Source organism: Eulemur rufifrons, chromosome 3 (genome assembly GCF_041146395.1).
Source record: "Eulemur rufifrons isolate Redbay chromosome 3, OSU_ERuf_1, whole genome shotgun sequence".
NCBI lineage: Eukaryota > Metazoa > Chordata > Mammalia > Primates > Lemuridae > Eulemur > Eulemur rufifrons.
This window is the reverse complement of record NC_090985.1, coordinates 1,352,284-1,377,322: the sequence shown is the minus strand read 5'-3', so window position 1 is coordinate 1,377,322 and position 25,039 is coordinate 1,352,284. Positions and strand designations below refer to the sequence as shown.

Sequence of the window (25,039 nt, the reverse complement as noted above, 5' to 3'; positions counted from 1 at the left end):
GTAGAGATGGGGTCTTGCTCTTGCTCAGGCTGGTCTCGAACTCCTGAGCTCAAACGATCCGCCCACCTCGGCCTCCTAGAGTGCTAGGATTACAGGCGTGAGCCACCGCGCCCGGCCAGGAAAAGTTCTTGAAGGAAATTAGAAGTGCTACTCCAGTGAACACATGAATGATAAAAAACCAAAACAGCCTGTTGCCGCTGTGGAGAAGTTTGAGTGGTCTGCATAGATCAAACCAGCCACGACACTCCCTGAAGCCGAAGCCTGGTCCACAGCAAGGCCCTGACTCCTCGATTCTACAAAGGCTGAGAGAGGTGAGGAAGCTGCAGGAGAAAAGTTTGATGCCAGCAGAGGCTGGTGCGTGAGATTTAGGGAAAGAAGCCGTCTCATAACATGGAAGCACCAGGGGAAGCAGCAAGCGGCGATGTGGAAACAGTAGCAACTTATGCAGAAGACCCGGCTGAGATCACTGGTGAAGGCGGCTACACTAACAACCCATTGTCAATGTAGATGAAACAGTCTTAGGTTGGAAGAAGACGCCATCTAGGACTTCCATAGCTACAGAGGAGAAGTCAATGCCTGGTTTCAAAGCTTCAAAGGACAAGTGGCCTCCCCTGTTAGGGGCTAATGGAGCTGGTGATGTTAAGTTGAAGCCAATGCTCATTTACAATCCTGAAAATCCCAGGATTCCTAGGAATTATGCTGTATCTACTCTGCATGTGCTCTATAAATGGAACAACAAAGCCCAGACACCAGCACATCTGTTTATAGCATGGTTTCCTGAGTATTTTAAGTCCACTGTTGAGACCTACTGTGCAGGAAAAAGAGTTCTTCTCAAAATACTACTATTGACAAGGCACCTGGCCACCTGCGAGCGCTGACGGAGCTGTACACGGAGGTGAACGTGTTTTCACGCCTGCCGACACGACATCCACCCTGCAGCTCATGGATCAAGGAGTGAGTGTGACTTCCAAGTCTTACTGTTTAAGGAATATGTTCTGTTAGGCTGTAGCTGCCATAGACAGTGATTCCTCCAATGAACCTGGACAGAGTAAGTTGAGAACCTTCTAGAAGTGGCTCAGCATTCTAGATTCCATTATGAACATTCATGATTCATGGGGCGGGGGTCAAAATACCAACATTAACAGGAATTTGGAAGAAGCTGATTCCAACCCTCCGGGATGAATTTGAGGGGTTCAGGACTTCAGCCGGGGAAGTAACTGGAAACGTGGAAAGGGCCGGAGACCCGGAGTGACCAGCGCGGCCTCTCAGTGTGCAGGGAGACGGGGACGAGGAGCCTGCGGAGGTGGCGGCTGCTGCAATTTCACGATAAACCTTCCGTGGATGAGGAGCTTCTTACGGATGGGCAAGGAAAGTGGTTTACTGAGGTGGAATCTACTCCTGGTGAAGATGCCGTGAACACTGTTGAGATGACAACAGAGAATTTAGAAAACTACATGAACACAGTTGATAACGCAGCAGCAGAGTTTGAGAGAGTGGACTCCAGTTTTGAAAGTTTTGTGGGTAAAATGCTGTCAAACAGCGTCACACGCTGCAGAGAAATCTCTCAGGAAAGGAAGAGTCAGTTGATGCGGCTGACGTCACTGGTGTCGTCTTTTAAGAAGTTGCCGCGGTCGCCCCAGCCTGCAGCCCCCGCCACCCCGCCCACTCAGCAGCCGCCAACATCGAGGCAAACCCTCCACCGGCAAGTAGATTACGACTCACTGAAGGCTCAGATGGTTATGGGCATCTTTTAGCAAGAAGGTATTTTTAAATTAACGTATGCACATGGGGTTTTTTTTAGATATGATGCTATTACACACTTAATAAACTACAGTATAGTGTAAACGTAACTTTTATATGCACTGGGAAACCAAAAAATGTGTGCAACTCACTTGGTTCCGCTATTCGCTCTACCGCAGTGGTCTGACATCTCGGAGGTGTCCCTGTAGTAACCCCTCGTGCGCCCAGACGTCAGCCTGGGGGGCAGACAGGAGAAGGGGCAGAACCCACAGAGCCTGCACGTGTTCCTAAAGGACGGACCGTTGACATCTTCCCTGGTGGGAAGTGGAAAATTGAATGACTAAATATTTAAACTGAAAAGAGACGTTTAAGTGTGAAAGACTGTGATGCTGTTAACTAGTAAGTTTGCTCCACCGCCTGGCGAGCTGGGCGCCCACACGGGGCTCTCGAGCCGCCGTGGGAGCCGGAGGGCTTTTGCCCCACACGCTGGGCAGTGTGGACAGCTCCTGCATGCCAGTCGTTTGCCGGTTTTTCTTTTCTTTGTAACATGAAATAAGAAGCTAGAATTCAAGATTCAGGGGAAACACGTAGCAAATGATGCATTTCACAAACCAGAAGTAAATTTTAAATAGAATCTGCTGCAAACACTCAGTAAAGCTCCGTAAACCGTGATCCTCTGAATAAGACACGAAGGACAGACCAGCACGTGGGCGAAAGAGCAAAGAGCCGGGGAGACATCCCAGTCGTTTCTAATGATGAGTTGATTCCTCTTTCTGCTCTTTCTTTACATCACACTGAAATCACCAAAGAAGTAAAAAATGCCTGGGAACGTTCGCAGTGGTGCTTGGAAACAGGTGAGGGTGCTCTCGAGAGAAAGGGGAGGAATTTCTGGAATTCAGGACGCGCGTGGGGTCAGACTGACAGTCACGGGCGGCCTCGGTCAAGAGAGGCTGCACCTCTCCGCGGCGTCAGGCCTGCGTGAGTGGCTGCGGACGGGCAGGTGGGAGGAAGCCGACACGGGGCACCTGCGGGCTGGGACGTGTGCCCATCGCATTCCCTGCTCCTCTCAATGGCTCCTGGCGCGCGAGGACTTTGGGCTCTCCGGGCCCCAGCTTGCACCCTGACCCCTGTGCTGGCAGCTGGGCCCGGGCACCTGCCCGCCCCTCAGCTCTCTGGAGAAGGATCAAAATTTAGATGGGATGTGGGCAGGGTCAAAGGTCAGAGTAGAAACTCCGCCTCCCCCCCACCCCCCGCCCCCCTCCCCCCCCAGAAACCCCACCCACGGTGACATGTGTCCAGGGCACCCTGTCCAAGGTCGGGGATCGGGCATTTTATAAAAGGGGTGCTCTGAACATACTTTATTTTCTGAAAGAACTATGTTTGTGAATTTTACATATACTGACAAGCTGTTGAAAATGTATTTAATTTTGTAATGTCTACCAGTGATTTATTTACAAGCTATTTACTCAAATAAATGGAGCTGCTTATAAAAAAAGAGAGAGAAGTGGGTGGCTGTCCGCAGGGTCCCCAGCAGGGCAGCAGAAGGCCCTGGGTCGGACAGCGTCAGGCACGGCAGCGAGGAGGCCCTGGAGCTCTGAGCCCGGGGGGACTGGGAGAAACTGGAAAACTTCAGTTTGCTTGTAATCTGAGCCAATTGAACAGAAAAAGAAAAAAGTGGCAACGTGGGAAGAAAGAGATAAAACTGTTCTTTGCAGACTATGATTTTCTAAATAGAAACTATAAACAAATAGATTAATAATAGTGCTCAATAAATTTGCTGGATTCAAAATTTATCTATAAAAATTTATATTGTTCCTACACATTGACAATGAACAATTATAAAATTTTTAAAAATCGATACCGTACTATAAACCACAAAGTACCTAGAAATAAACAGAAACTGTGCTTTCTCATAGAGAAAACTATAAAACATGATTAACAGACATGAATTAAAGTCTGAAGACTTTTATCATGCATGGGAAGATTCAATATTATAAAGATGATAATTCATTACGAATTAAATTTTAAATTCATGCAGTTCCAATCAGCATCCCAGCAGAGTTCCTCGTGGACTCAGCAAGACGATCCTAACACACATCAGAGCGTGCGAGGCCACAGTCCTCTTGAACAGAAACTACACGGCGGGCAACTGGGAGGAGCACAGAGCAAGATGTATTATAAACCATCTTAATGCAGTTTGACATAGTATGTCATGGGCACAGGGACAGAAAGTAAACAACTTCAGAAAGCTGGAAGGCCCAGAAATGGACCAACGTACAGATGGGAACAGAAGTGGCATCAAATCACCAGGGAAAGGACAGACCAGTCAATAAACACGGAGGAGAGAATTTTTACCCACATGAGGAGACATAAATCTGAACCCCCACACGAAAATCCATTTCAGATGGATTAAAACCCTAAATGTGAAAAACAACGTCTCAGAATTCTAGAATATACATACAGGAGAATATGTTTACGACGAAAGGACAGGAAAGGATTTAAGAAGTCACAAAAAGCATAAATTATAAAGGAAAAGACTGACGGGGCTCACTGCATGAAAATTTAAAGCATCTGCACACGAACAAACAGGATTCTAAGAGCAACCTTGAAAGACGACCCGCAGACAGGGAGAAAACCCGCAAAGCACGAGACCCATGAAGAAATGTCACCTAGAATAAAGGTGACGTCTAAACGGCAAGCGAGAAAATCAACCCAATAATTTGAAAAGGAGAAAACTAAATCCCCAATAAAAGTTTGAAAAGATGCACAAGACATTAGAATTCAGGGAAATGCAAACTAAATCCGTGATGGTATACGATTCACGCCCACCATAGTGGCAGAAATTCCAGGCTGATGATACCAGGTCATGCCAAGGTTGGGAAATGGCAGAGGCTTCCAAGGACTGCTGGTGACAGCCTTGGTCGGGAACGACCACTTGGGAGGAAAAATAGGCCACATCTAATAAAGCTGGAGATGTGCCTGTTACATGACTCGGGAATTCCGTACCGATGCATGGACTCTAGGAAAAACCTGGCCCACGTTTACCTGCAGAAGAATGTTCACTGAAGCATTGTTTTTATAAATAAAAAATTTGAAATAACTTAAAAGTCCATTAATTGGACTGGCATGGCAGTAGCACCCGGCCAATATTTAAAGTTTTAAAACCACAGGAAATAACGCTCAGTGTGGTGTGTGAATACATTCTTATATAGCAAAAATATTAAATGTGCACAGAAATGATTCGTAACCACTGCGGTGCTGGACTCACCTCTGGCAAAGGGAAGTGGGAAATGGGCTCCAGTTTGAATACGAGCTGGGCTGAACCACGTCCGGGATGTTCTCTTTCTTCTGTAAAAAGGAAATAAACATGACAAAATGTAAATATTGGTTAAAGTAGATGGTAGGTAAACAGATATTCTAATTTTCTGCATGTTTAACTCTTTCAAATAAAATGTTGGCAGAAAAAGATAATAGATAATATTTAGGGAAAAAGGTAAAATAATAATAAGAAAGTTTATTGGAAAGCAAAAGAAAGTATACAATTGATGTAAAACTTCAATAATTTTAAAACACCAAAAAATGGAGAAACTTCTGGAAAGTCTGACCAAGAGGAAACACGAATAAATAACGAGTACAATAAGAAATAAGCAAATAATCACAGCCAAGAAGGACACAGAAAGTAATAACATTGTGTATGTAATGTGATGTAAGTGAAGTTGAATATGTACGTAATATGGACAGTTTCCCAGGAAGTCATAAATTCCCCAAACTGTTACAAGTCGAGGTAGAAACTGGCAATGCATTGGCTTCTATACAAGAAACTGAAAAGCGTTGACCACCCATTTCCGGAAACGACCCCAGTCACAAGCTAAGTTAAAAACTTATAAGGAACTGATAATTCCTCTTAACCCACCGGAGAGCACATAAACATGTAGAAATATTTCCAATTTGTGCTAAGAAATTAGCATAACCTAGATATAAAAATCTAACAAAATAGTACACAAAAAGTAGATTCCATTTTCTTAGTAATGGTTATAAAAACCACAAATAAAATACTAACATTTGAATCCAACAGGGTGTTAGGAAGTAGCGTACCACGGAGGCTCTGCTCCAGGATATAAATCGGGTTCAACATCAGGATGTCTGTTCCCAGACAGCGGAGAAAAACACACCCTGGAAAAGTTCTGAAGGTCGTGAGGATACTGGGAGCAGCTGGCGTGTACCGAGTGCTGGGCGTCCGTCAGACACCGCGGGAAGAGCCTCACGCTTGCTTTAATCCTCCCTGCAAGCCTACAGAGCTGGTAGTATTATTACTCCTTTTTTCCACATAAAAGAACTAAAACTTAGAGAATTTAAATACTTTGCCCCGGCTAGGAATAGAAATTCCTTAGCTTGAAGGAAATTATTTACCAAAATTAATAGCCAACATGACAATGATCGAGTAGGATTCCAGCTCTCTGCCTGATCCCTGGGAATCCCGTCTCGATTTCCTAGATTATTCTTTGCCTCCCCAAGGCTCAGCACGTTGCTGTTCAGCCCGTACCAGAACTGAGGCCCCGCTTGCAACTGGCCCTGAACAAATACAGGATGGCTTTTTCCCATCGCGTCCTGGCACCAGAGCCCACCTTCCACCATCGGAACCCACTCCAGGAAACCATCGATGTCGGTGGGAGGCCCCCTGGGTAGTGCCAAGTCACGGCACTCGTCAGCGACCAGAACTCAAGGTCTGGTCCCCTACGGGGATCTCTGACCAGATCATTTGCCCTGTCTGAGCCTCGCTGGCCTCCTGAATCTAAAATAACGGCGCTGGACTGGGTGGTCTCCAAAGCCCTCACTGCTGATTCTGCTAATACACGAAAAGACTGATGCTCCCAAAACAAGGCGCAAATGACTTCTTCAGTTGCAGCAAAGTGCGTGTCACCCTGCTGGCCCCTGCTGCCACCCAACCGTTGTCAAGTTTGTGGGAAGGAAAGGAGGACGTCTCAATTCGTGGCTGGAAACAAATGGAATAGGTTCTTTGGGAAAGAAGCATCTCTTCCCTCACTGGCAAAACTCTGAGCTTTTGTCGGTTTGCCCTTCGAACACAGAAAATCAGTTCATGCAGCTCTGCAGAGGATATTTGCGTGAATTTGGGCGAAATACTAGCAAAAGTTAAGTGTCCTATTTTCATGTCTAACAGGAGTAGAACCACAAAACACGCCTGATGCAGCTTGGTGGGCCCAGCCAGCCCTGCGGAACACGGACACGGTACTCAGAGTTTCCAGTGAGAGATGAGATCAAGACAGACATTTCTAAACGTCATTTGGGGTCAGTCAGCCAGGCGGAAGTTTAGCATTTCTCTCTGGGAGACGAATGCAGATGAGCACACCTTGGGAAACGGGGGTGGGCGGGGAGGCAGGCACGTCTGTGGGGGGGGCCTTGAGCGGGAACTGCCGGGACTCCACCCCCTTCAGGAATCCCCTCCCGCAGCCCCGGCTCCCTGACAATGTCCAGGGGAGGAGAGAGCAACGCAGCCCCTGAAATGAAGAATCTGGGGATACGAGCACCAGGCATGGGGTGGGCTGCTGCTCTGAGGGAGGAGCCGCTCTGGATCCCAGATGCTGCGGGTTCCGGGACAAGCTCCCACCCGGCATCCTGGAGGCCAGTGCCCAGGAGGGTGGCACACATGTGTCCAAGGCGCTGTGACATTGGAACTCTTGCAGAGAGCTGAGGACGCTGGGAATCCCCTTCCCGCCCCTTGAAGGGCCACCCAGGCCCCCGCAGCAGGGCCTGGAGCAGACTTGCTAGCTGCCAGCAGCTTCCCAAGGAGATGGGGCACCGTCGTCCCCAAGGAGGGGCTCCACCTGGAAGGCACAGGTGAACTGGCCCCGTGGTCAGAAATAAGCACCTTGGGAACTTTAATCATATGAAACATACTCAGAATAGGTGATACTGGAGCTTGAGCTGCGCAATGGAAATATTAACAGGAAATACATTTGTCCCTCAGTGGGGAAAGGAGGAACGTGTCTGTCAGATGTATGGGGGGAAAGAATTTGAATGGTGGCCGCCAGGCCGTCCCAGCTCTCAGAACAAGACACGCTCCCCCAGTCCCGGGAGCACCGAGGACGTCGGGCGGCTTCCAGGACTTGGCCTTCATCTGGCCGCTGGACCCAGCCCACCGTGGGCCGAGCAGCACTCTGGACCAACACCCCACAGGCACGGCTTAATTTGGGTTTCCCACCTCATTGTGAGCCAGTTTGCAGTTTACATTTTTCTGGGAAAACACCCACATCAGTGAAGCCTCCAAAGGTACTGGCGGGGTTTTACAGAGCGCGGCCCTGTCCCGTCTCTCGTCTCCCCGGCGTCTCGCTCCTATCAGACTCGCCAAAAGTTTGTCCAGGTTCAAACTATTTCAAATAACTTGCTCCGGGGTTTATTTTTAACTCTGTTGGTTTTCTGTTCTGTGAATCATTAATTTGTACTTTGAACTCTACTAATCTCATCTTCCGGATTTTCCTGATGTCGTTTATATTTAACTTCCTAAGTCGATGCCTTGTTTTTGCTGCATGTGATTCCTCTGTTCAACGATGGAAGTTTTGGTTTTGCCCCAGAGTAAACAGCTGTCACTCACCTAAATAAAACCCTGTGAGTTTTCGTATGTAGTGTCCTCATTACAGTGACTTTCTAGATATTCTGTAACTGCAGCTCACTTTTCTCATTGACTCAGTAACTATTTTTTAATGTTATTTAAATCAAGAAGCTTGTTGGTTTGTTAGTTTGTTTAATCTTTTGTGGTCAGAAATGAAGCCCACAGAATTTTTACTTTTTAAAACTTATGGATGTTTCTTTTGTAAATCTATTGTTAGTCAACTTTTGTAAATGTTCTATGACCATTTAAAAACAATGTGTGTTCCCTACAGGTAATAAAACGTCTGTTCAACTTATTAATTACATCATTCAAATATTTTACATCACTCTGTGTTATCTTTCAATGTTCAAACACACGTCTGAACCTACACTTTTCTGTCAATATTACAATAAAACACTATTTATTGGCCTTACCCAAATAATACAAAAAATGTATTGTACTCCAATTTTCCTTCACCTTCCCCCCACTAATTTTTATTGAAATAATATAGAATTTTAGATGCAAATTATGGGTATAAAGCTTTTATGTCATGTAACATTTTCCCCAAGTTATTTTTAACATTTACATTGTTTTATGCCCCTGTTGTAATTATCTGCACCCGGTTGGTTTTCTTGTTCCCTTCCTCTTTCCCGCCCTTGAATCCTTCACTTTGATTGATTTCTTGGCGGTAGAGACTCGTCTTCACGCGATTTGTTACTGCCGGGAAGGTCTGTGGACGTCTTGCCGCACGAGGGGGATTTAAAATCTGTTAATGTCTGAGACCGCCTGTTGCTCTCACGGCGACTGGCACCACTTGGCGTAGGCTCCTCGTTCACGGTCTCCACGTCGAAATCTATGCTCAGGTCGTCCCTGCCGGGGGCGAGAATCAGCCTCCAGCCAGTTGACACCATCGTCCTCCTCTGCAGATAATCTGTTATTCTTTCTCTTTACATCCTTATAGGGATTTTCCCCATTATTTTTGAAAATCAGAGATTACCAGGAAAAATGTAGGTGTAGGTCTCTTTCCACTAAAAATGCCTCGTGTGCAGTTGGTCCTTTTAGGCCAAAGAGGTAAAGCTTTCTTCATCTCAGGGAACCTTTCTCTTTTTATTACTGTTCTGTCTTCTGGGACGGGAGCAGGGCGGAGAGGGGAGGGAGCCCGGCAGGGGCGGCTCAGGTGGTGGACGGTCTCTGCCCAGTGCCCTCTGGAGCGGGGCTGGCACAGCAGAGATCGTCCTCCTCGCGGGCTGTGAGCGGGACCCTCGTCCTCCGCTGCAGCCAGCTGTCAGCGATGGGCCGCCCCAGGGGGACACAAAGTCCCGACACTTGCAGGGCTCTGCATGCATGGGCGCGGCCGCTGTGGCCCCCGAGGGTGGCCTCCTGGGGAGCGGTGAGTGTCGGCTGGTAGAAGGAAAATGCGCCTGTGGACGGTGAAGGGAACACGGGGGTCTGAGTGGGACTCGAGCATCCGCACCGGGTCATGGGGTGACCCAGCGGGGTGAACATGGTGCTCACAGAAGTCTGAGGCGGGGATGATGACGTCTCTCCTCTGTCCTCACTGTTATCTGACATGGTGCTGCTCTATCCTGCCTCCCAGCGCCGGAAGGGTCCTTAGGGGCTGGGGGCATTTAAATGTCGGAAGGTAGCAAATGCCAAACACCACGTCCCATGAGTCCCAGCCCCTCCACACTTCCCAGCCCTGGCCGTTGTCATGGCTTCAATCATGTTAACATAAACTCGTCGTCTCCCTCTGACAGGCCTGCGGATGGCTCTGACGGACAGTCCTGGGGGACAGTGTGATTCGTGGGGGTCACAGCGCGGGACATCTCTGTCCTGAGCAAACGCCGTCTGCTGACCCATTTGCCGGTTTGGGGGACGTGATCCGACAGGTCCCTTCATGACGGCTGCACTTCTGTTTACGGAGCCGGCTGATTAGTGCTCGTGGTCAGCTGGGCCTCGCTGTCCTGGGTGAAGGCGTCACACTGCTGCGGCCCAGCCCATCCCCCCGATGAGTGGCGGGAGCTCCAGTCCCTGCACCTTCCTGCTGTGGGTGGCTGCAGGCACCAGCCAAGCCCCGCTTCTCATCCCGGGCACCCACGGTGAGGGCCCAGGGGTGGAGCCCCTCGGCCAGACTCAGACTCTGCCCGCAGGTCCGCTGCCGACTGAATTGCGTCCCCTCCCCCAAAACTCATATGTTGAAGCCTTAACCCCCAATGTGGCTGTGCTTAGAGATGGGGCTTTTAGGAGGTGATGGGGGTTGAATGAGGTCGTAAGGGCGGGGTCCCAATCCAGCAGAACTGGGGGCCTTGTAGGAAGACACACGCCAGGGACAGGCCCTGTGCGCACACGGGGCGGAGACACCACCTGCAAGCCGCGAGCGGACCTCACGCGTCAGCCTGCCGGACCCTGAGCTGGAACTCCAGGCTCAGCTCTGCAAGAAAATGCCCTCCCGCAGTTTCGCCACGCAGTCTACGGCGCTCCCTTACGCGGCCCAGCAGACGCACAGACAGAAACGCAGAAATAAATTCACGGCACAGAGGGAGGCTGGGCAGGGACAGCCTCGCGCCGGCCCCTTCGCGGATCCCCCAGACAGAGAGCGAAGCTCACGGTGCAGCTTTATCGTCGTATCGTTCCATCAGGTACACGTCCGGGGGGAGCGAGGGACGTGGCGGCAACAGCGTGAAGACGGAAAAGGCGGCGTCCACGTGCCACGACCTCTGGCCGGGGAGGGGACACACCCACGGAAGTGGGGACCAGCGGGGAACAGCTTCCGGCTCGTTCCGGTTTGAATCCAGCAGAGCAAGGGTGGAAAGTTTGACTCTCCGGGGAGAAACACGTGGGGAGCACTAATACTTACTCGTATTAATATTTAATGTAGTATTAATACTTAATGCTAAACTCTGGTGCACCGGCTGGAACAAGCCCGGCTGTGCCTCAGACCACTCTGCCCCCAGAGAGCTGAGGAAACCGTCAGGACAGCGGCAAACGGACCGCAGAGTCCCCAGGCAGGGGAGGGACAAGGGCCCGGCCAGGCCTGTGTCCACGCCGCCGGGTGATCAGTGACGGAACTCCCCACATGGAGCCAAAATGCTGAGGACGTTTTTCTCTTATCTGCTTCAAGCAGGTTTCTAATCTACAACTTTTTAAAAAATTGAGTTCAAGTTTCAGTTTAGTAGTTACACAGTGATTTTAAAAATACAAATAAGGTGCCATATTTTTGAAATGCAAAACTGCCCCGATTGGCATTTTAGTCCATGTCACCAAACCTGCGGTGAGTCCAGAGTAGTCGGTCCCCCTAAGAGATCGTTGCGAAGACAGCGGACGGGTGGGGGCCTTCGCGTCCCCCGAGCACCCTCCGCCCCGGAGAGGCGCACGGGTTTGTACGCAAGGCTGTGTCTGTGCAGCCTTTGAACTGTGGCTGCCTTATTGCTGGTATTTCCCCTAAAACCCTGACTCAGACGCCTGCGTCGGGTCCTGCGTTTGGATTTTTCATTTTCCCTCTGGCTTTCCCTTGGGATTCGGCAGGACGCTCTCCCACCTGGACCTGCTTCCCCACAGTCCCAGAGCCGCGAGGCGCTGGCTCAGCCCAGAGGCCACTGCCCTTAAGGGCCACTCGTTCCCGCAGGTTAGAATCCCCGACTCCTCGGCAAATCCACCTCCAGCCGCCCCGAGATGGCAGACGGAGCCTTGGGCTGCGGCAGCTCGGTGCTGAGGGACGACGCAGCCACGCGGGGACCGCGGCAGCCGCTGGGAAGCCGGCCACCAGCGCCCAGGGAACCGCAGCGGAGCTCGGAGTCAGTTCTCTCCTGGGTGCCGTGTCCCCGCTTCCAAGCAGAGCCGGGCAGAGCTCGGGCCGCGGGTGATGAGGGCTACTGAGCACTCTCCGTCTGGAAGGCAGGGAGGCCAATCTGTCCCGTAAGGCCCCGTTCCTGGCAGTCGCCCCAGCCGGGAGGCACTGGCAACCGTCCCCTGGGGTGTGTCTCCGGGTTACAGGACCCAGTCCTGGTCCCCGACAAGACGGGGGAGGGTCACAAGGTGACCCCTCTGAAGTCTGACCCACAGCCGGGATGACGCATCTGATACCAGCTTGGGATTTCAGAGTCGGCGATCGCGAGGCCAGCCTGCGTCCTGCTGCCAAACACGGAGCACGAAACCCCAGCACGTCCGTCCTCCCCGACAGCCACTGAGTGACCGTGTGGAATCCGTGCTGCGGCCCGGGGTTCGGGCGAGGGGGCGGGAAACGAGGGTTTGCCCCAGGCCCAGCTGTGCCGCCTGCTGGAGACTCAGCCAAGCCCGCCCTGCCCCCGCACTCCCGTCTCCTCGTCTGGGAGACGCAGGGAGGTGGGCTAGTGTGTTTCCAAAGCGTGGTCCGAGGAACCCCAGAGACTCGGCGGACGCCCACAGGGGAACGTGCACGCCACACTCGCGACGGTGACGCTGCCGCAGAGGGCGAGGGGACTGGCTCGTAGGTTAGGAGTGACAATATTAGGATTTGCTTCTTTAAAAAAGACAAAGCAAAGATAATTACATAAGAATTGCAAATTCTGCGAGACAGAGCTGTAAGTGCTTGTCATGCTAGGGCGTGGACTGTCCCAGGCCTTGGATTTCTCAACAGTGAAACAACTCGCGCAGGGGCCGGACTCGACCTAGAAGTGAGGGAAGCGCTGGCCTCCCGTCCCAGCATGCGTGTGCGCACAGACAAAGGCAGTTTCTTTCCGTTTTATATAAATGACATCATCCTTGAATCACTGTTCCTCAACTAGCTTTTCCACTTAACACAATTTCCCACCCTCTTTTGTGTGTGCACATGTGTGTTGCTATTAATAGCTTCAGAGTGTTCCACGACACACACCAGGCTGTTTTAACCATTTCATTATTGACAGAAGTTAATTTTGTTCCCCGTTTTTCGCTGTGGCGACACTGCAGTGAGCAGCTCTCAACACCCCAGAGCAAAGGCGCAGCAGAGCTTGGCCCAGACCCAGTCTCCCCGGCCTCGGGCCTGGCCATGCGTCACGGGTGCCTGTTAGCAGGCGGCCGGCGTGCTCAAGGTCGTGCTTTCGCAGCCCACGGCGCAGGGTCGGACGCCAGGTGCTGAGTGAGCCTGACTAGTGTCCCCCACACGGTTTTCAGTTGTCTTAAGCAACTAAGAAAAAAAAAAAAAACTAGAATTCAAGATAGGCCAGGAAGGAACAGCCAAGTGAACAGCCAACTAAACACCCCAGGTTCGCAACGCAGAGCTCTGGAGTGTGACACGCTTGTGTTGCCAAACCAACAGTGGACATTAGCCTTGTTTATAGGACGTGAACCCCCCCCCCCAGAGTGGGGTCAGTCCGTGTTGAGTTAGGGTGACCTCCCCGCACTGCGCCGGCCGCCCACGCGAGCGGGGACCCTCTGCAGGGTGGCGTCCAGAGCCACGGCCACGTTTCACGTCGCTGCTCAGCATCCCACTGAGATTTGTGTCGGGCGTATCAAGAAATCGAACCAAAAATAAACAAACAAACAAACAAACAATAGGAGCTGACCGGCAGATGACCCAGATACTAGAGCTATCAAATGTGGACTTTTAAAAAAATAATTAATATGTTCCAAAAAAACAGGTAACAAGGTGAAAATTTTCACTGGAAAGATGGAAATGGTTTTAAAGCATCAAATGGAAACTCGGAAATTGGAAAGTGCGGCTGGAGCGGAACCCGAGTGGGCAGGGGTAACAGCTGACTGGACGCAGCAGAAGAGAAGGTTGAGGAGCTGGAAGTTTGTCCGGCAGAAAACATGCAGACTGCAGCACCAAAGGCACGGGGGATGCAGAAGGCAGGCATGGCAGACAGACCGCGCTGGAAAGGTCTGGAAAGGTCCCAGTGTGCTTGGAGTGCGCAGAGAAGGGAGAGAAGTGGGTGAATATCTGCAGGGAAAAGGGCCAAGAACTTTCAACAGCTGACACGATATCAAGACGGATTTAAGAAGTGATACAAACACTCGGTAGGAAAATACAGAGACAGCCACGCCAGGCACGCCCACAGTGAAACTGTTGAAAACCAAGGACAGAAAATCCTTAACGTGGGTAGAGGAGAACGTGCGTCACCTGCAGCGGAGGCGCCAGTGAGACCGCGGGAATGTCACTGCCTGCGCCCTCCTGAAGGACAAGCCACACGGCCGTCCACGGCCAAGCGGCGCCGAGAGGAAATGCTGCAGCTGAGGCCTGAGCCCTACGTCGGTTTCGCCGTAAGACTGAGAAGAAAGTGACGTGGACGTAGGAGCAGCAGGTGTAGTCACACACGCCAGCCACGTGCACAGAGCTGCCCGACGGCGGCGGGGACAGGGAAGGAGGAAGCCAGAGGAGCTCCCTCGTGTCCCAGTATGGACTAAACAGTCACCTACGCGACAGCTCAAATCACAGAAACTGAAGCACGTTTAAAAGAACAAAAGTGAACAAGGAAGCTGCTCTAGCAACTCCCATTAGGTAGAGGAAGAGAAATGAGAGTTGTATTCAGGGGTAAAGGATTAAATGAAAGCAAAGATCAAACAAACAAAATCAGTATATTTTATCCCAACTCTGCTTCCAAGGCCAAAAGGAAGAGAGACACCAAAAATCCAATAGAAAAGTGAACAAAGGATTTTAACAGAGTTCACAGCAAAGGAAATGCAAATGGATCTTAAGCTTATGCAAAGATGTTTAGCCTCCTTCATTGAGAGAAATGAAAATTAAAACCACCCTGAGAGTTAGAGGGATATAAACATTTGTCAAATCTCAAAAGTTATACACTTAAGATTTATACATTTCACTGTGCATAAGTTTTACCTGCTAAAAAATCTATAAATAGGCCGGGTGCTCTATGGCTCACACCTGTAATCCCAGCACTCTGGAAGGCCAAGGTGGGAGGTTTGCTTGAGGCCAGGAGTTCGAGACCAGTCTGTGCAATGTAGCGAGACCCCTTCTCTACAAAAAAATATTCTAAAAATTAGCCAGGCATGGTGGTGCACACCTGTAGTCCCAGCTACTCTGGAGGCTGAGGCAGGAGGATCGCTTGAGCCCAGGAGTTGGAGGCTGCAGTGAGCTGATTGCACCACTGCAGTCCTGCTTGGGTGATAAAGACTCTGTCTCTTTAAAAAAAAAAAAAAAACTATAAACAGATATTGAATTCTAGTTATGTGCTGAAGTGCTTTGAAGAGAAATGTACTAACATCTGCATCTTTCTTTGAAATGCATTCAAAAATTTTAAAAAAATGTATAGGAAGACAAATATGAAATAAACCAAATATAGCAAAATGTTAACCATAGAATTGAGATGGTGGGTGTCTGTACAATCCTTTCAACTTCTCTGATGTTTGAAAACGTTTATAATATGAAGAAAAAACATAAAAATACAAAAGGATAACTCTGTTTTCAAGATTGTAATACAACAGTCTCTCTCAACCTTTGCCAGTGGAACCTTATACAGAGACAGCTTCCAGGGATGATAATACCAATGAGAATTAACATGCATTTATCTTTAGACACAATAATTCTACCTAAAAGAATTTAATCTACAGACATATTCAGACATGAGCAAAATAACATATCTACAAGGACATTAGTTCTATCATTGTATGACAAACAAAAGATTGGAAATAATGTCTAATCAACAGAAGAACGGTTAAAAATACTGTGGTGTATCCACACAATGGAATACAACGCGGCCATTAAAAAGCAGCAGTCTTCTGTGCATTGATATGAAATAATCTCCAAGATATGTTAAATTAAAAAGTAACATTGGGGACAGTTTGTATAATAATCTTGCATTTGTATGAAAAACAAATTCATAAATATTCATATATCCTTTTACGAGCGTGACCGTCCCCAGATCAGAAGGACGTGTAAGCACCTGACGACAGCCGCTGCCTCGGGAGAGGAACAGGGTCGCCGGGGGTGGAGGCAGTTAAAAAAGCTGCTTTTCACGGTTTTCTTTTCATCTTTTTGAGTTTTGAGCTGTATACAAGTGTGACTTATGCAAAAATGTTAAATTTAACTCTTAAAAAATTAAACACATAAAACGCAGCATTTCCACTTCCGGTTATACCTGGAAGTGCTGAAATCAGGGTCCAGAGAGGGACCCGCACGGCCACGGCCGCAGCAGCCGAGAGGCAGAAACTCCCCAGGCGCCCCTGGAAGGATGGACGGGTAAACGAAATGGGGTCTGTCCTGCAACGGAATGTTCTTCACCCTGACAAGGAGGGACATTCTGACACGGGCTACGGCACGGACCAGCTGGAGGACGTCACGCTGAGGGAAGCAAGCCGGCACAGGAAGGCAGACCCTGTGCGGTCCCCTCACGCAAGGTGCGCAGGGTCAGGTTCAGAGACAGAAAGTAGAGCGGGGCTGCCAGGGGCTGGGGGAGGAAGCGGAGTTACTGCTTAACGGGTGCGGAGTTCCGTGTGGCGAGAGGGAAGGAGTCCCGGAGGTGGGTGGTGGTGATGGTCGCGCCACAGTGTGAATGTCCTTAACGCCACTAGACAGTACACTTCAATGCCACTGTACGCATACAAATGGTTAAGATGGTAAATTTTATATGTATTTGGCCACATGTTTCTAAAACCTACATTTTAAAAAGAGAGACAGGAAAGAAAAATGGCACCAGCCAACCATGTGGCAGGTCCCACCTTCGAGCCCAGGGAGGAGCGCCCAGGCCAGCCCTTCCCGCCAGCACAGAGCAGCGGGGCCAGCGTCCCCGGAATGATCCTCTTCCTCTGTCCCTTTCTGTTCCAGCCGCCCTCCAGCGCCGGCTCTCTGAGTGAAAGGCCAGTTCTCCACGGCTCCCCTCCCCCTGGAATGGCCAGGTCCTCATGAAGTGGTGACCACTCCAGCCAGCAGGTGAGCTGTCGCCAGGAGCAGGGAGGACAGAGACAAGGGTGAGGGAGGGACGGCACGGCTGCCTGTGCTCCCAGACAGGCCAACAGTGTGCAGACGCCTTCCCGGAGCCCCACCGGGAGCAGAGGAAACCAGCCCGCCTTCGGTCTGCCCCCCGGGGAGGGAGAGACTCGCAGAGACCCAGGGTGTGGGATGTGGGACTTGGCTAAGTCATCTCCCTGCTCCAGGCCTCAGTTTCCACATTTAACAATGGGCCTGTCGATGCGTGGCTAACTGCTTCCAAGGCTACTGTGGACTCTAAATGTTAATAATCAACTCAACGTGAAAGCACCATCCACAGCTCCAGCCCTCTGCAAATGCAGGGATGAGGAGGGGATGAGTGCTGTCTGGGGAGAGGGAGGGGGGGATGAGTGCTGTCTGGGGACAGGGAAGAGGGGGATCAGTGCTGTGTGAGAGGGAGGAGGGGATGAGTGCCATGTGGGGAGAGGGAGGAGGGGGATCAGTGCTGTGTGAGGAGAGGGAGGAAGGGGATGAGTGCTGTCTGGGGAGAGGGAGGAGGGGGATCAGTGCTGTGTGAGAGGGAGGAGGGGATGAGTGCCATGTGGGGAGAGGGAGGAGGAAGATCAGTGCCGTGTGAGGAGAGGGAGGAGGGGATGAGTGCCATGTGGGGAGAGGGAGGAGGGGGATGAGTGCCGTGTGGGGAGAGGGAGGAGGGGGATGAGTGCTGTGTGAGGAGAGGGAGGAAGGGGATGAGTGTTGTGTGGGAAGAGGGAGGAGGGGGATCAGTGCTGTGTGAGAGGGAGGAGGGGATGAGTGCCATGTGGGGAGAGGGAGGAGGGGGATCAGTGCTGTGTGAGGAGAGGGAGGAAGGGGATGAGTGCTGTATGAGGAGAGGGAAGAGGGGATCAGTGCTGTCTGGGGAGAGGGAGGAGGGGGATCAGTGCCGTGTGGGGAGAGGGAGGAGGGGATGAGTGCCGTGGGAGAGGGAGGAGGGGGATGAGTGCCGTGTGAGAGGGAGGAGGGGGATCAGTGCTGTGTGAGGAGAGGGAGGAAGGGGATGAGTGCTGTGTGGTGAGAGGGAGGAGGGGGATGAGTGTTGTCTGGGGAGAGGGAGGAGGGGATGAGTGCTGTGTGGGGAGAGGGAGGAGGGGGATCAGTGCTGTGTGAGAGGGAGGAGGGGATGAGTGCCATGTGGGGAGAGGGAGGAGGGGATGTGTCATGTGGGGAGAGGGAGGAGGGGGATGAGTGCTGTGTGGGGAGAGGGAGGAGGGGATGAGTGCTGTGTGGGGAGAGGGAGGAGGGGGATCAGTGCTGTGTGAGAGGGAGGAGGGGGATGAGGGCCGTGTGAGGAGAGGGAGGAGGGGGATGAGGGCCGTGTGAGGAGAGGGAGGAGGGGGATGAGGGCCGTGTGAGGAGAGGGAGAAGGGGGATCAGTGCTGTGTGAGAGGGAGGAGGAGATGAGTGCCATGTGGGGAGAGGGAGGAGGGGATGAGTGCTGTGTGGGGAGAGGGAGGAGGGGGATCAGTGCCGTGCGGGGAGAGGGAGGAGGGGATGAGTGCCGTGCGGGGAGAGGGAGGAGGGGATGAGTGCCGTGTGGGGAGAGGGAGGAGGGGGATGAGCGCCGTGTGGGGAGAGGGAGGAGGGGATGAGCGCCGTGTGGGGAGAGGGAGGAGGGGGATGAGCGCCGTGTGGGGAGAGGGAGGAGGGGGATGAGCACCGTGTGGGGAGAGGGAGGAGGGGGATGAGTGTCGTGTGGGGAGAGGGAGGAGGGGATGAGTGCCGTGTGGGGAGAGGGACGAGGGGATGAGTGCCGTGTGGGGAGAGGGAGGAAGGGGATGAGTGCCTTGTGGGGAGAGGGAGGAGGGGATGAGTGCCGTGTGGGGAGAGGGAGGAGGGGGATGAGCGCCGTGTGGGGAGAGGGAGGAGGGGGATGAGCGCCGTGTGGGGAGAGGGAGGAGGGGGATGAGTGCCGTGTGGGGAGAGGGAGGAGGGGATGAGTGCCGTGTGAGGAGAGGGAGGAGGGGATCAGTGCTGTCTGGGGAGAGGGAGGAGGGGATCAGTGCTGTCTGGGGAGAGGGAGGAGGGGGATCAGTGCCGTGTGAGGAGAGGGACGAGGGGATCAGTGCCGTGTGAGGAGAGGGAGGAGGGGGATGAGTGCCGTGTGAGGAGAGGAAGGAGGGGATGAGTGCCGTGTGGGGAGAGGGATGAGGGGGATGAGTGCCGTGTGGGGAGAGGGAGGAGGGGGATGAGTGCCGTGTCGGGAGAGGGAGGAGGGGATGAGTGCCGTGTGGGGAGAGGGAGGAGGGGATGAGTGCCGTGTGGGGAGAGGGATGAGGGGGATGAGTGCCGTGTGGGGAGAGGGATGAGGGGGATGAGTGCCGTGTGGGGAGAGGGAGGAGGGGGATGAGTGCCGTGTCGGGAGAGGGAGGAGGGGATGAGTGCCGTGTGGGGAGAGGGAGGAGGGGATGAGTGCCGTGTGGGGACAGGGAGGAGGGGGATGAGTGCCGTGTGGGGAGAGGGAGGAGGGGGATGAGTGCCGTGTGGGGAGAGGGAGGAGGGGATGAGTGCCGTGTGGGGAGAGGGAGGAGGGGATGAGTGCCGTGTGGGGAGAGGGACGAGGGGATGAGTGCCGTGTGGGGAGAGGGACGAGGGGATGAGTGCCGTGTGGGGAGAGGGAGGAAGGGGATGAGCGCCGTGTGGGGAGAGGGAGGAGGGGATGAGCGCCGTGTGGGGAGAGGGAGGAGGGGGATGAGTGCCGTGTGGGGAGAGGGAGGAGGGGGATGAGTGCCGTGTGGGGGGAGGAAGGAGGGGATGAGTGCCGTGTGGGGAGAGGGAGGAGGGGATCAATGCTGTCTGGGGAGAGGGAGGAGGGGACCAGTGCTGTCTCGGGAGAGGGAGGAGGGGGATCAGTGCTGTGTGAGGGGAGGGAGGAGGGGGATGAGTGCCGTGTGAGGAGAGGAAGGAGGGGATGAGTGCCGTGTGGGGAGAGGGAGGAGGGGGATGAGTGCCATGTCAGGAGAGGGAGGAGGGGATGAGTGCCGTGTGAGGAGAGGGAGGAGGGGGATGAGTGCCGTGTGGGGAGAGAGAGGAGGGGATGAGTGCCGTGTGGGGAGAGGGAGGAGGGGATGAGTGCCATGTGGGGAGAGGGAGGAGGGGGATGAGTGCCGTGTGGGGAGAGGGAGGAGGGGATGAGTGCCGTGTGGGGAGAGGGAGGAGGGGGATGAGTGCCGTGTGGGGAGAGGGAGGAGGGGGATGAGTGCCGTGTGGGGAGAGGGAGGAGGGGGATGAGTGCCGTGTGGGGAGAGGGAGGAGGGGATGAGTGCCGTGTGAGAGGGAGGAGGGGGATGAGTGCCCTGTGAGGAGAGGGAGGAGGGGATGAGTGCCATGTGGGGAGAGGGAGGAGCTGGGTTCTCATCCTAAAACTCCCCTTGGCAGCTGGGCCTGCAGGGAGCTGACCTGCCAGGGGGGACTGTGCACTTAGCCCTCACACCCCTACGGAGCAGGTATTGTCACCTGTCCTCAGCAGGGAGGGAGGTGGGACGGGGGAAGTGAGTGAGTCATCCCGGGTGAGTGAGCGCTGTGTCAGCGTGGGCGTCAGCAGTAGGGTCCTGAGGATAATCGCGAGGTGCCCAGACCTGCGCTGCCGGGCGGTGGCAGAGGTGGGATTCGGTTACCCGCAAGGCTTAGGGCTGTCCCCTTCCCCTCCCTAGCGCCTGTGGCACGCTCCGGGGGAGAGGGGTGCCCTCACCTGCCCAGGTGAATGGCCACCCCCTGCGCTCCCGCCCCGGCTCCCTCCGCAGGGGTGGAAAATGGTTCCAGTCAGGCCCCAGCAGGAGCCCGCAGCAGCCCCCGCGAGATGGAGGAGCCCACGCCGGAGCCGGTCTTCGTGGACGTGGACAAAGGGCTGACCTTGGCCTGCTTCGTCTTCCTCTGCCTCTTCCTCGTGGTGATGATCATCCGCTGCGCCAAGGTCATCATGGACCCCTACAGCGCCATCCCCACGTCCACCTGGGAGGAGCAGCACCTGGACGACTGAGGTCCCGCGTGGCGGCAGGATGAGCCCGTGTCCCCTGCCACCAGCCTGCCAGCCTGTGGGGGCCAGGAGTGGACGTGGCCCCCGGGGGAGAAGGTCCAGCCCTCACTCAGCACACAGGGAGTGGGGCGCTCTGCGGCGGCCTGGGGGCAAGGGCAGGGGCCAGGCCAGGAGGCCGGGGTCCCGGTGGGGCAGCCACCGCAGGGTGACGGGTGGTGGCCTTCCTGGCACCTTCTGGAACTGGATCCGGCACAGACACCCCTTCCCCACATCGCACACCAGACACCTCCTGGGGCGCGGGGTGGGGGGGGGCTTTCTGTCCTTGAAACCCAAAGTGGCACATGGAGACTCCCAGGAAGGGTCCCGCGGAGCCCCTGCCCTGCCCAGGGACAGCAGCGAGGGTGGCGAGGGCTGAGCGGAGGCCCAGGCGCCCGCCTGGAAACGCACAAGAGGCATGTGGCCCGGGCAGCGCCCAGCAGTATTTGTTTTAAACGAAAATAGAGGGATCTTATCTTTCCCGTTACAAATACAATGTGCAGTTTAGGAATTTGGAGGAACCCAGACAAATAGAAGCAAAGGGGGAAGGTGACAGCCACGACCCTCCCAGAAGCCACCGCTCCGATACATTTCCTCCCAGCCTTTTGCTCGCGTGTTTGAGTCAAACTCACGCTCCGTGCTTGGTGTGTGTCGCTTCGCAGGACAGCAGGAACACGGCCCGTTCCATCCAGCACGCCCAGCCACCGCTCCCGGTGGCCGCAGGGAACCCACTGGGGGTAGGTCACGGTCTCCTCATGTCCTTTGAGTGGACGGTTTCTTTTAACCAACTTTTCCTCCCACAAAATTATGTCACCCAGTAACCTTTTGAGGGTGCACAGTCCGCGAGATGAATGTTGGACAGGGAGACCTGGGTTCTAGTCCTGCTGTGTGACCTTGAGCAAGTGACTTCCCCTCTCTGTGCCTCAGTTCCCTCATTGTAAATTAGAGAAGAAAAGCCTTGCCAGTTTTTAATTTTTTTTTTTTTTTTTTTTGGCATCTACCTGGTGTGAATGAAAGGCGGGAGGGAGTGCCCCGTGCCGGTGGGGGGCGATGATGTCGTAATGGCTCCTCTCTGGACCCCCTCCCCTCCCCCCCCCCCCCACATCTGTGACCTCGCAGCAAGGACCCTGTGCCAGAGCCCGCAGACCTGGTGGCGAGTCCCAACCCCTCCACCTCCTTGTTACATGACCCCAGATAACTCGCGTAGCCCCAACTTCCTCGTCTTTCAGTGCGGGAATAAGCTCTCCCTCCCGCGGTGGCTGTGAGGACGAGCAGGGGGCCGGGAAGCAGCAGTGCTCCTCCTTGGATCCGCGGCCCAGGAGAAGCGCGGGGGGACAGCAGGGTCCCCCCCCACCCCCCGCAGAGCCCGGCACCCTGGGCTGTCCTCAGCTCCCGGGCAACCTCCCGCCGGCAGATGTCCAGCCAGAGCCCCCGGCAGAGGAGGACTCACGGCAACCTCCCGGCACCTGACCGCCAGGGATGTGGTGTCTCCAATTGACATCACTGTCACTGTCATCAGCTTGCCCACAGACATGCTAAGGCACCGAAGCAGACCTCCCGAAGTCCCCTTCCCCTGCGCCCATTCGTCCCCTCCCTCCAGGGCATGGCCTCCCCTGTCCCACGACTCCTGCAGCTGTGCCGACATTCAGGGCTGCCCTCCCATCACCCGCCTCCCAGCCAAGGGTCCCCACCCCACCCCGGCCACTCGGGAACTGGGTTTCCAAAGCACTGTCACCATAGGTGACCCCTGAAGGTGGACAAGGCCAGAGCTGTTGGGGCAGCACTCCAGGGTGTGTCCACTTCCCCTCTGCCCACACCCACTACGCGGGACACTCAGGGACAGCTGGCAAAGGCCGAGGTGCCTGGAAGGCTCCGGATAAGCGGGAAGCCGCGAATGAGCCTGTGCCTGGCCCGAAGCCGACCTCAGAGACGCCAGGCGCTGCCGTGGAAAGCCCAGCGGAGGGGGTTACCAAATAATCAGAACCAACTCCGAGTCAGCTGATAACGGGCCCAAGGAGGGGGAAGAGGTCAGTCCCCTAGAACTGGGCAGTGGGAACAAGGTCCGGCTCAAGCCGGCTGCGGGCAGGCGGCACCTGCAACCCCTGGGCTTGGTGGCCACCCAGAACCGCCCTCTGGCCGGAGTCAGCGTCTCCGGGCCGGAACCAGGAATCTGTGTTAGCAGCACCCCCAGGTGTGTTGGATGCTCGTGAAAGTTCTGGAAGCTCTGCCTGGGGCTCAGGTCCCAGGTGATTCCTTTCCATGCCGAGACTTGCCAGTATTTCCTGTTTTATCTCTTCACTCTTTTTGACGGCAAGGGGAAATAATGACATTTCAGAAAAACATAAAGACGGTTCCCACCCCAAGCCTCCAAGGAAACTGACTTTCATTTTGTGTCCACATTCCCTTCTGACCACTGTCCTCGTGCAAGATGCGTTTTTCATAGATGCCCTCACGTACGATCTGACATCGTGCTCTTTCTCCTGACGGTACCCCGTGCTTCCCTCTGATGGCCGCAGAACGCGACATCCAGTACACACGTGATTGACAGACTGCGACGATTACGCACTTGGATCTCCTTCCTTTCCCCGCTGCCCGTGGACCGCGCAGAAACACAGAGATGGAGACAGGGGGTGGCGCCCGGGGGACAACGAATATTTCATACCCGCCAAGACGGGGAGGGAGGTCTAAGATCTGATCCCGTGAGGGGAGGGACCCGCTGCAGTTCGGCTTCTGCTGTCGTGTGTCGCTGCAGACGCGAGGACACGGTCCTGTGTGGTAGGGGGCAGCCCGGGCTCCCGCCGAGCCAAGGTTGGGGTCGCAGAGACAGAAACCGCTCGCGAGAGGAATGGACGCATGTGGGGACGGGGGTGGGGACGGGGCGTGGGGACGGGGCGTGGGGACGGGGCGTGGGGGTGGGGCGTGGGGGTGGGGCGTGGGGACGGGGGGCGGGGACGGGGCGTGGGGACGGGGCGTGGGGGTGGGGCGTGGGGGTGGGGCGTGGGGGTGGGGCGTGGGGACGGGGGTGGGGACGGGGGTGGGGACGGGGGTGGGGACGGGGCGTGGGGGTGGGGCGTGGGGGTGGGGCGTGGGGACGGGTGTGGGGACGGGGCGTGGGGGTGGGGAGTGGGGATGGGGGGTGGGGACGGGGGTGGGGACGGGGCGTGGGGGTGGGGGGCGGGGACGGGAGGCTGGGCGGCCGCGAGAAGCATCCAGAGACGCAGGGCTGTGAGGTCGGCCACCGCCCAGGACTCGCGGAGAGCGCGGCCGAGGACGCTCCGGACGATGACGTCCTGAGGACATGGGACAGCTTCGAGTCGCTGCCTGTCTGCGCTTGGCTGAGCCCCTCGTGCCACTCGGGCCCCGCCACAGCCTGATGTGCAGCCTGCTCCGCGGCAGGGGTGTGGGGACAGCGCAGCCGTCTCGGTGGTGGCACCGTGAGGACCCCCGCCAGGAAGGGCCCGCAGTCCCCAGGCGCGAGGAAGTGCGCAGGCGCGAGGAGTCAGCATGCTCCCCACTCCCGCCCAAAGGAAAAAGGCCCCGAGGACACGGAGAGAGGCGGGATGGAGATGAGGGCCTTGCCTCGCCTCGCGGACACGTCAACTCCCATCACGGCTGTCATCTCACTTTTCCCAGTTAGCTGCTCCGATGGCCACATGCTCTTATTGGAAGTCCAGTGTCACCCTGTCTCCTAAAGCTGTCCCGAAATCCCAGGTGCAACTCAGCTCCGAAGGGGCTGGGCCTGGTGTCAACCCCGGAGTGGCGAGAATGGCGGGGCCTGGTG

At 54.6% G+C, this 25,039-nt stretch overlaps 1 protein-coding gene across 3 annotated transcripts in view; it reads left to right on the top strand.

Annotated features, from left to right (window-relative positions):
- Positions 1 to 22,216, top strand: part of CTXND1 (cortexin domain containing 1) — a 36,470-nt gene extending 14,254 nt beyond the window's left edge. The window contains exons 1-3 of one of the 3 annotated variants that reach the window (XM_069465628.1): positions 16,202 to 16,660; positions 17,088 to 17,192; positions 20,990 to 22,216. In XM_069465628.1, coding sequence (XP_069321729.1) covers positions 21,046 to 21,225 — 180 coding nt within the window. In that variant the 5' untranslated portion in view covers positions 16,202 to 16,660; positions 17,088 to 17,192; positions 20,990 to 21,045 and the 3' untranslated portion in view covers positions 21,226 to 22,216. Of the gene's footprint in view, positions 1 to 16,201; positions 16,661 to 17,041; positions 17,193 to 20,624; positions 20,693 to 20,989 lie in introns of those variants that run through there. The other 2 variants (XM_069465630.1, XM_069465629.1) reach the window with 2 other exon arrangements.
- Positions 22,217 to 25,039: the final 2,823 nt, after the last annotated feature.